The 11,830-nt window shown below is 40.1% G+C and overlaps 1 protein-coding gene across 4 annotated transcripts in view; it reads right to left on the bottom strand.

Moving 5' to 3' along the window:
- Positions 1-262: 262 nt before the first annotated feature.
- Positions 263-11,830, bottom strand: part of LOC111865601 — a 26,189-nt gene continuing 14,621 nt past the window's right edge. For all 4 annotated transcript variants that reach the window (XM_033751890.1, XM_033751891.1, XM_023853773.2 and 1 more), the window contains 7 exons: positions 9,663-9,751; positions 8,995-9,131; positions 8,068-8,118; positions 5,700-5,753; positions 4,297-4,554; positions 2,751-2,930; positions 263-778 (listed from right to left, as the gene is read on the bottom strand). In XM_033751890.1, the coding sequence (XP_033607781.1) occupies positions 636-778; positions 2,751-2,930; positions 4,297-4,554; positions 5,700-5,753; positions 8,068-8,118; positions 8,995-9,131; positions 9,663-9,751 (912 nt within the window). In that variant the 3' untranslated portion in view covers positions 263-635. The remainder of the gene's footprint in view (positions 779-2,750; positions 2,931-4,296; positions 4,555-5,699; positions 5,754-8,067; positions 8,119-8,994; positions 9,132-9,662; positions 9,752-11,830) is intronic.

Raw genomic sequence — 11,830 nt, 5'->3', positions numbered from 1 at the left:
CTGGCAAAGTTATGAGAAACACAGTAGTGGCGGAAGCACACGAGTGAGTGAATTGGAGCTAGCAAGTGACAGAGTTCTGAGTTCTCAGTAGGAGAGAGTCACGGGAAGTTCATATTTGAAGATGAGTTAACTTGTGAACTGAGGACTTCATGTGTGCTATAGTGCAGTGGGATTGGGAGTGTGTAATTTAGTGAGACTGTTATAGTTCTTACATTTTAACTGTGGCACCAGGAGAGGACCAGTGTGTGTGTAAATCAGGGATAACGCTGTATTTAAGTGTAATCGAGAGAGAGTGTGCAACCAAAGTGCTAATAAATTCAATCATCCGAACTAGAACCAGTCATTTTCGTTGTGCGTACCATCCTATACATGACAATATGTTTTGGTATCCACACACCACCTTCATAAGAATGAAGCCATTCTAAAGAGTGTAGGAAAACGTTAGCAGATGGCCCTCAAATTTAGCATCGAAAAACAGAACCACAGACACATGGCCATTATACTGAATGCAGGAACCCTTCCAGACACTGGCCCTTTTCATGTGACCGCCATATCCACCACCACAGCATACAGAACTGCCCTGTAGCTCAAACTGATGCAACAACAGAGTGTTAATGTGTGGCAGAAGAACTTTATCATTTGTAGGAAGGTCCGCAGAAAGACTTGATGGTCTTGAAGATGTCATCCATCATCATTCTCGCTGGCTCGGTGTAGCTCAACGTGGGGCTGTGCGCAACCTGCTGGTCCTCAAGATCCTTCAGAACCTTCAATGCTTCTTCTGCAGATGGCAACAGCATCGGCACATGCAAACAGCGATAAGCAAATCAGTTGGTGGTGCTTATTCAGCTGGTCAAGAAGCCATATACTGTGGCAGTGACCACACTACCCACTACCACATTCCGGGCAAGGCATGCAGCACACATTGGACACAACAGAAGTTCAAACAAAATACTGTTACAAAAACGTGAAGGAAAGAAACCATTAGGATGCTCAAGATGTAGATGGCAGCATAATATTGAAATGAATCCTAAGGAAACAACATGTGAGGATATGGACTAGGTTCACCAGGCTCAGGACAAGGATCAGTGGTTGACTCCGGTGAACAAGTTTCATATAATGTTGGGAATTTCCTGAGTGGCTGAGCAAGTGTTAGCTTCTGAAGCAGGACTCAGTTCCAAGGAGTGAGTGAGTAGGTGGGGGGATGTGTGGGAGAGAGAGAGTGTGTGAGGGAGGGAAGGATGGAAGGGGTGAGTGAGTGAGACATAAGTTTGTCTTCAATCTTGTCTCTGCCTTTGAAATTTTCCATCCAAATTTTATATGAATTTCTGGTTTCCCATTCATGCTTACAAGCCTTACCCATCCGACCCTAATTACACCACATTTTTTTCATAATGTCTGTGAAGTGCACAGAGATTCAGACAAGGCACCAGGTGTGGCAGGTGTAAACCTGGTTCTGAACAAGCTGACAGCTGTGAGTATAACGCACAAAGCCCATATGCCTGCTCCTGACAGATCCAGTACTCTATCATTACTGCTATATTATTTAATTATGAGAAGAACATATTATTTAAGTACAGATTCTGTCTATGTTATATGCATCAAATATAATCTCAGAGTTCTGCATCATTGCTAAGTTTGTAATTGCTGATTTACAAACAACAGTTCACATAATGTGTAGGCATGTTTATGGTCTACCGCTATACCATACTCCACACCTCCAATGTTTCATTAGTTATAGCTATCAAACTGAGAAAGCAAATGTTTCCATTGCTTTATGTTGTCATTTTACAGTCTTCAAAAACATTGCCTTAACAAAATCTGCATATTTCACAAGATCGATTGCAATACATCGTTTTGTGACCAGGAAGTTAGAGTCAAGTCAACCTCACATCTGTGCATCTGCCATGTCGTCACTGATCACTGCAGAAAATTAAAAGCATACAGCAATGTGATGATCTCCAATGGCGTAGCATTCATATCAAGTTTCATGAAAATCCGTCACTTGGTTCAAGAATTTAAACAGACACATACCTGAACATGTAGAGACAGCACACTGATCTCGTAACACTACTTACTTTACTTTTAAGCAAACATGGCTAAAAGTATCCGTGATTTACTTAACACTGTTCACAATAAATAATCAGTAAATACATATAACCTTTACAAGGGGAGGCATGTGTAAAATCCAAGAAATGGATATGAAATTTCTGAGAATTATTGAGGGGAAAACAAGAAATAACTGCATTAGAAATACAATTTTTAGAGGAGCTGGAATTCAAAACATGTCATTGGAGTTAACAGAGAAATGATTACAATGATTTGGCCATGTAAGGGGAAGGGATAGCATAGGGATACAAAGCAGGGCACCACAACTAACATCTGAAAGAAAAAACATAGAGAATGACCCAGAATATGATGGTTTGGCCTGTTACTAGAAGACACCAAAAAAAGAAGAAAGAGTTGGCAAGAAATCAAAATGAAATGTTTGTGGAGTAGGGGGGGACTACTGGAACTTTTTGTCCAGTGACCCATATATACTGGAAATGAAGCACAATGAAGAGGCAGCAGCGGTTGCATGTAGTGTTACTACCATCAGCTGCGAACATGCTGAACTGTATCCTGTCGCTGTTCCACCATCCGAATGAAACAGAGACATAACAAGCATTCAGGATGGAGGGGAACAGTGATTAAAGCAGAACCTCACACTCACTCACATCACTCCGCTTTGATTTCATTTCGAGATCACTCACCTTCCTGTTTGCTGAAATTCATGAACTTGAGGTTATCAATCAGCCCATGAATAAGGACCTGGTACTCCCCCTCCGCATTCGCCATAAGCAATCCGACATCGGCATCCTGGTGCACAAGTCGATGAAGGAAGACAAGTCCTCTGCCTAACAGATGCCGGATGTCATGAAACAACTGGTCCCCTGAACGCAACATTCAGAACTTCAAGAAGAGGTCAAGGGACACAGTATGGGTGTCGATAGTTAAGCCCCCATTTAAATTCCTTTGCAGAGAAGTGGATCAGAAAACCAAGCAAAGGAAAATCTCATTTAACTCCACAGAGTACAGTCGCACTTCAAAATCTCAAAAAACTTTTTGTTAAAACTAGAACAAATGGTTTGTGTCTTGGAATTTCTTCTTGTTAAAGGAAGAAGTGTTTTATAACTTTTCTTTTAAATACATGAGTAAATAAATCAGTTATATTAACTCATAGATGTTCCAACCACTTCATGTACTTAATGCTGTTATACAGTACAATTTTTATATATTAATGACATTGTAACAGTGGTTTCCTATATGTTGATTGTGTCCTTCTGAAGATGGTCAATCTAACCAAAACATGTTAAGGGAAATGAAAAATTGAAACACAACTTTTATTAATCAATCACTCTAGATGGTAATTTCTTGCAACTGTTCATCTACACTTATTACAACTTTTCTATAAATTTGCTGGAAGACATGTACTGTTTTGGTTAGCCATTTCAGTGTTACTGGCTGATCAAGCCAAACTACATCTGCCAATGGATTTATAAATGAATTGTTGCAATATATGTTGACAGACAATTGCAAGTAACAGTCTCGACAATATAAAACATGGATGAATTCAATTAAGGTCAGTACTGGAATATCAAAAGTCTTTACACTATATGTGGGTTACATATTACACCAAAACTCACTACATATGGAAAAGTATTGCACTGAAGAGTACTGCCTTCTGGGATTTGACACCATGTGGACTGGTAGAAGCAAGCTCTGTATGCTGCTTGACTTACTCTTCAACCCTGAAGATGGAAGCAAAGACCTAGGCAAACTTTTACAGGGCTACAAAATATAACATCCCAGAAGCTGGTACTTTTTGCAGCCATTGCTGTAAGGACCTCAAATCCAATTAATAACACGCTGTTCATGTTGGACTTTGGCAAGGATTAGAATAAAATATTCATCCATTTGGGATTTCATTACTCTCTTTGCATGGGTTATTTTATGATGGTGCCAGTACCTGGACTAGCACTGAATGGTAGCATGAATGATGAATTTGAAAGCATTTGGAAGGAAGCAGTTAAGGCATAACTGAGGTACTATCCCAGAACATGCGTGGAGGGGTCACAGGAAAGCCATGAAAAATCTATTAGGATAGTCAGTTTCGTGACTGAGGTTCAAACTGAGCACCACCTCCACCACTTTACGAACCCACTCGGTGATTTCACTGTAATTATCTCTGTAGCTCTAAGGGGTTGCATTTCAATTGACAGCCTTCACGGGAACGACTGAGGCTGCACCATAGCTCACCCTGGAAGTTGTTCTTCCTGATGTGTGAGTAACAGAGATGAAGCAGCATGATGACAGCTTCCACAATGCGAGCCCTGCACTGGCAGTCGCGTGTCTCTGTCTCAGGGTCATTAGAGCCAATCCAGTAGGGCCCTTCCTCCTGGTGTCTCGATACGCACATCAACCACTTGATCAAGCGGCTTGTCAACACCACGTACTGCTCGATACCGGCACGCTGTACCAGCAGCATCCAGCACAGCAGTGGTATCATGCAAGAGTCTGAAATACAAATGTTTAAAAGTTGAAAGCCAGAATAGTCCATTGCTAGCAAATGGACCCCTAACAAGATGCTGAATAATTCATTTGCTAGGCAACAGTTCAGTAATCATGTTCCTGCTGCAACAAACAAGAGAATGACAACTGTTTGAGGTGGTGGTCTCTATTCCGTTCTACCGAAGTTATAAAGGGAGGACATGTGAAAACGCTTAGCAGAGTTCATCCATAGGCGAGTCGTCATTTTTCATTCAGCTCAGTTGGAAGGGATTCATCATTAGTCATTCGTCACAGTGAAAGAGAAGACACTATAGTCGAGTAAGGACTGGAGCAAGTCTTAAGACAGACATTGATTGTGAGCTCTTATAGTTGACTGTAGTTGTAAAGAAGGTGTCAAATAAATCCAATCATCCAATCCAAAACCTGTTATTATTAGTCATGCAAACGCCTCATATGTGACATTTTAATGTCCGAAACCCAGACACGTGACACTATCATATAAAGATTGATAAATATCAGGTACATGGTATACATAGAAACCATAACTTTCCTCTTTGTACCCTGTCAGTTTGTTTGTTACTGCAGATGGAACACAAACACAAAAACAAATTTGTTCTCTTGCCAACATGCTTATATGAGGTTCACTAAACATTTTCACAAGGATGAATTCAAAATTCTGTTTTGAAGTCAAGATCAAGCTATATTTATTTCTTGAAAAGAACCCTTTCACTTTCACAACCTGAATTTAAAGATGAGTAAGAATAAGTCAGCAGCCTTTCATTGTTGTGAAGTAACTTTCCATACCTCACTCTACAGGTTAAAGTAGGATGAGAAATACAAGACGAACTGAAAAGAATTTGAAATAAAACAGGCATGCCCTAATTGAGGCACTCTTTCAACATCTGCTTGGAGGGACTGAGAAAAACCAGAAAAAACCCTCAGCCAGGAGAGCTGATGTTTTGACCAAAATTCAAACACAGCAAGTTCAATGTCACCAACACATCAACACATTCAAGCAGTCACCACAAAACCTTTACATCTGACGTACGTTACTACTGTTGCTTGAGAAGCAGATAGTTGCTCAGCTAGCCAAAGAAATTCCCCCCAAGATTCATCTACATGCTGACAACAGTCTGCGCTTGTGAACTTACCATTACCAAAATATTCAACTTCTTCATTAGAGCCGAGATCATACCGGGGTTTGCCTGCAACGTGTAAGAGATAGACAAACTGAGCAAAGCACAAATTCCAGCAGTTTCACTTAAACTTATGAAGCATGCAGTTCATTAAATAACACCAAAAAATTCAGTTATCCTATACAATATATGCTGCATCTACATTACAAGCACCATATGATTTATGCTGTTTATGTAAATAATCACTATGTATTTCTAAAATCACAAGAAACACCATAAACTGTGTGAGTAAAATTTAGTTTCTTTAGTGTTAATGGGCCAATCACAGTGGCTGCATGGTCTAAGGCGTAAAATGTCTCTGCCTGCTCAAACACTGGGATTGTAGGTTGAGATCCCACTCAAGGCATGGATGGATGCCTGTGTTTATTCTATGTGTAGGTAGTGGCCTTGTGATGGGCTGATACCCTGTCCGAGGAGTCCTACTGTCTTAGATTAATAAACTGAAGTAAAACAAAGTGTTTCATGGATGCTCCATGCTTGAAGTGGGTGCAATGGAAAAAGAAGAAGAAGGTGAATGGAGGTGGTACATATAATTACCAGTGTTCTTTAAAAGATTAAGACATACTATCAAGAGGTTAATGATGACCTATTATGCGACCAAAGTGTCAATTATATTCCAACTATTGTTAATGGACATTTAAACTCCAATAATCTGTCTCCTGCAAGTGACAATATTACTATTAAGGAGAGTCATGCTAGAAATGTAAAAAATGTAAATATAAATAGTGATAATTCAAAAAGGGTGAAACATAAAATAAGAATACTAGGTGATAGCCATGCACGTGGACTGGCATCTGAGTTGAAGCATAGGTTAAATCAAGAATTTGAGATACAAGGGGTAATAAAACCTGGATCAACATTGGAAAAATTGACAAATAGTGTAAGCTCAGACTTGAAAGAATTAACAAAGAAAGATGCCTGTATAATTTGGGGAGGTACAAATGACGTTGGCAGAAATGAAACTAATATTGGTATTCGTTCACTACATGAGTTTATAAGTTGTCATCAACATACTAATGTTATTGTTTTAAAAGTTCCACATAGATATGACTTAGCATCTAATTNTTGCCGATGATACAAGTGTAATAGTAAATGAATTAAATTTTATGCAGCTGGAAAAAAAACTTACTACAGTGTTTAGATCGATGAATGAATGGTTTAATTCAAATATGCTTTCATTAAATTTAGGCAAGACTTGCTGTGTAAATTTCTCAGCTAAACATAATTTTACCAAAAAATTAAATATTGAATATGGAAACAAAATTCTATTAGAGTCAAATGAGGTAAAATTCTTGGGTATGACACTGGATAACACAATATCTTGGAAAGGGCATATAGATTCAATTATAGGTAAATTAAATAAAGCCTGTTATATAATTAGGAAAACCAAACAGTATTTAAATATTGATGCCCTTAAAATGGTGTATTACGCCTTTTTCCACTCAGTGATGTCTTACGGTTTGATTTTTTGGGGAAATAGAACTCTCAGTATGTGCGTTTTTAAATTGCAGAAGAGAGCTGTTCGAATAATGGTGGGAGCTGGAAACAGAGATTCATGTAAAAAAATCTTTAGACAATTGAAAATATTACCACTGCCTTCTCAATATATATATTCTTTGATGATGTTTGTAGTTAATAATATGGATTTATTTGTAGAAAATTCAGATATATATACAACTGCAACAAGAAATAGTTCAAATTTGCATCTCCCCTCATCAAATCTAACAGCATTTCAGAAAGGTCCACAGTATTTTGGAATCAAAATTTATAATAGTCTTCCACGCAAAATAAAACAGTTATCCAAAAACAAAAATCGATTCAAGAAAGAACTATTACAATTTCTCCATTTACATTCATTTTATGGTATTGATGAAATTTTTGATTACACGGTTAAGAAGATTGATAATTGATTTTATTGGGATTAAATACTTAATTGGTGAAAAGTTAAATTACAAGTTTTATAATTTTAAAATTGTGTTTGCATAAATATTTTAACATGTATTATATTTTTTGTAATTATTATATTTAATTGTTATATTGGACTATTGTCTATATCCTGAGTCTTACGACCTTGTAAAGGATTTTTGACATGTAAATAAATGAAATGAAATGAAATGAAAAACCAATATATTATGATGCTGAACATTCGTTATCCTCAAACTGAGAGCATATAAATATGATGAAGATGGATGCAGCATGTTCCTCCAAAATACTGGTAACTGTTGACCAGACTACATGGTGTCATATCCAAGAAATCACTGTCATGGGAACCTCAAGGCTCACAAAATCTCCATGACTTTTGGACTACAACTGAAGAAATTACCTTTAACAAAATATACCGCTCCAATTGTACCACCGAGATAGGGGGACGGACCTGCAAACAAACAGAACCGCGTCGTGTTATAGCCAACACTGCTTTCCATTAGTTTTGACAGCCACAATCATGAACTACCAACAATCCCATTATTAAAGACTGCAGAAAAGAAGTTTGGAGACTTTCCACGTACTGACCCACAGAAAACAGAAAACAGGGCCTGGAAGAAGAAGAAGAAAAAGGAGGAGGAGGAGGAGGAGAAGGTGGTGGTGGAGGAGGATGAGAAGAAGAAGAAGAAGAATGCAGTCCTTGTTTCCTTCTGTTGCTATCTGCTTGCAATTCTCTATCTTTTTCCAGTTTAATTCCATATTTTACTACATTTTTCACTTAAGCTAAAAATATTTTACTTTTCCACACATGAACCTCCACTGGCCGTGGGCACTGCATGTGTGTGTGGGACCAGCTGGCTCAGGGCCACATGTATTCTTTCTGTTTTGGCAGTGCATTTGCCAATGTTGTCAGCAGACTACATACTGTTGAATGGCAGGATAACAGAGGAGCAATGAATTAGAAAGGATCTGGAAGGAAGGGAGTCCCTTATTTAAGTAGAATGACACTTGTTGCAAGAACTAGGAGAAACCAAGAAAAACCTATCTGACAGCCAGGGTCACAGCAGAGACTTGAACCAAGCACCTCTGAAATACAAGACTAACACGTTAGCGATACATCAATCTGTTCAATCACCACACACATATTTTTTCACTACAAATAATATTATACTCAACATAAATCCAAGCCACCAGTGAGGCAGTACTGGGCAATTTAAATTCTCTATTCCTGGACAATGAAAGTTCATCTGTACTGAGGCAAAAGCCTCAGATCTTTCATTTCACTGTCTGCATATGCTTATAAGCAAAAAAGTGGTACAGTGCTTACCAGTGCCATGGCACAGAGTCGCCATTATGCTGCAGTACTTGCCCAGCGAGAACAGGAGTTCAGTAAGTTCCATCAGTACATTCACAGATGGACGGCATAACAGGAGATCTTGCAATATCTTTGCCAAAAGTGGACATCTACAGAATAGAAGTCCCAAGAGAGTGAACACCATGAAAACCAACTTAAACAGAACTTAAATTAAACTGAAACCTTTAACAGAAATCTACAACATTCAGGGATGGGACTCCATGCAGTTACATCAATAGGCAACAATATTTTGGAGAAATCTGCTGCCTCCAGCTTCAGGGTGGAAGACAGTGATGGACACACCAAGTTTATCTGAAACTTTCATAGCAAACTACATGGCATCATACCCCAGAAAGCAACAACCTTCAATGTAAAATTGGTTTCTTGGTTTTCTAGGATGTGACACTGTACAGTTCAGGATTGGCCACAAACAGTGCATCTGAACCTGCACTTTTATCCTGAAGCTGGGTTTGATCACGCTAATAATACATGGTGAAGGGTCCAAATTTTGAATCAATTCAGTATGCAGTTTTCTCCAGCCTCCTGTCCGTATGTACTCACGTTGCAAATATTTACCTCTCACTCTCTACTGCTTATCTTCTGCATTATTCAATTCCTGCACATTCTGCACCGTAACTCACCTGTCCTCCTTGAACTCAACTTTGCATGAGATCACCCTCAAAAGATGTGTCACCCCAAGCAGCACTCCATTGAATTTCAAAGACAATCTCTGAAACACAATGTGTATACATTACTCAACTTGAAATATATGCAGAAGTCAACATCAGAGGGTGAGCTGCTTGCTGTGAATCTTCGCAATATTACAGACTCACATTATTTATCTGCCCAACAAGCCTTTGTCACATACAGTGAACAAGAAGTTCTGTGAAGAACCAATCACCTACCTTCCTTTGAAACAACACAGACTGCATAGGAAACGAAAAAGTTTGGGTGGAGGGAGGGACCAGTCACACCGGGAGGAAGGTCATCTCATGAGCCTCCTAATAAAAATTATGGTGGGGATACACATACAGACAGCAAGGCGATCTCATAATCCTCACAACCCTGCAAAATTATGGAGTGATACACATACAGACAAGGAGATAACATAAGCTTCTTTTTAATATGTGGTGTGTTCAAAAAGTATCGAGCCTTTTTTTTCCCGCGTAAACCAATCAAGCGTGGGAAGCTCCCTTTGGTGGAGATGTGGAGGGGACATTCATGCACAGTTGTGAATTTTTACCCGCCCGCAGAAAGCGTCAGTCGTTGGCAGTCGGCCTATGAGTGAGGACGTGTAGCGAGCACTCGTCGGATTCCAGTAAGGTGTAAAATGACGGAACAACATGAGCAGCGATAGTGCATCAAATTTTGCCAAAAGCTTGGCAGTACCCAAGTGGAAACCATTCGCAAGATTCAACAGGCTTTCGGGGACGATGCCATGAGCAACTCACGGATAAAAGAGTGGTACAACCGCTTCAAAGATGGCCGCACATCAGTGGACAGCGAACCGCGTTCAGGCAGACCCTCAACAAGCCGAACTGAGAATGTCATTGAGCAAGTGTTGACTTTGGTCATGGAGGACCGTCATATCACAGACTGAGAACTTGCTAACGAGATAGGGGTAAGCACTGGATCGGTACATTCAATTTTGACCGAGGATTTGGGCATGAGGAGAGTGTCGGCGAAATTCGTACCGAAACTGCGCATCTGATTCAGACTTTCGTCGCCAAACACAACATCCCTGTGGTTTGTCAGGCTCCCTACTCCCCCAACATGGCTTCATGTGACTTTTGGCTATTTCCCAAGCTGAAAATGCCGCTGAAAGGAACCCGATTTGAGTCAAGAGAAGACATCATGCGGAATGCGATGGTCCGGCTGATCACCATTCCAAAAGACGCATTCCAGAAGTGTTTCCAACAATGGCGGAAGCGCTGGGAGAAGTGTGTGCATTACCAAGGAGACTATTTTGAAGGGGATTAGGGTTTTGTACCTCCAAATCAATGAATGTATTTCTGCCGACCAAATGTTTGATACTTTTTGAACACACTACGTATTTCAAAATAAGGAAAATATGCTAAAACATGATCATTTGATTTATATTTATCTATATGTGTTCTGATCTTCAGTCATCTTCAGAAGACTGCAACACGTGTGTCTAGACATAAACTAAATCACCACATTCATTCGCTGTATGGGTATGTGACAAGAACTTGTGCAACTGAAGAAATGTGGTATGAAAGGACTTTAGAGATTGACATAGTAGTACAAGAAAAGTATAAAACATGAAGCCCCTCATTGTGCTCCTCAGCGGTGCCCTGTTCCCAGCCTATGCTCGTTCCTTAAGATGAGAACTTGCTGCTCTACACTCATATCATATTGTGACATGTTGCACAACGAAGGACCCCTACCTCCCCAGCGGCACGTGGCGGTAACGTAGCGCTCGCGTAATAGGTGAGTCANGTCATCACCCCGCCACTCTCCCCGCGGTGACGTCACGAGCGGAGCCGATGTTAGCCGAGCCCCCGCAACCTGGTAGCTATGCAACACGAGTCAACAGCGGTGACGTAACAGGATGATGTGGCACTCATTACGCAACAGGCAAGCACTGCGGCTATATAAGTGATCTGCACAGCGGCTGCGAGTCAGTTGTAACGTGGCCATCGCCGAAGATAGTTCCGAGCAAGCGTACGAGCAAGTGTGTTATCAACAGTTCTCCAGTCAGCCGACTACTGTTGGAGTATAGCAGCCGTCGCGGAAAGAGGAACCGGACGTGTGATTGTGTAATTGGGAGTGTGTGATACAGTGATAC

Source organism: Cryptotermes secundus, unplaced genomic scaffold (assembly GCF_002891405.2).
Source record: "Cryptotermes secundus unplaced genomic scaffold, Csec_1.0 scaffold1443, whole genome shotgun sequence".
NCBI classification, from domain to species: Eukaryota; Metazoa; Arthropoda; class Insecta; order Blattodea; family Kalotermitidae; genus Cryptotermes; species Cryptotermes secundus.
This window is presented reverse-complemented; position numbering and strand designations above follow the sequence as displayed.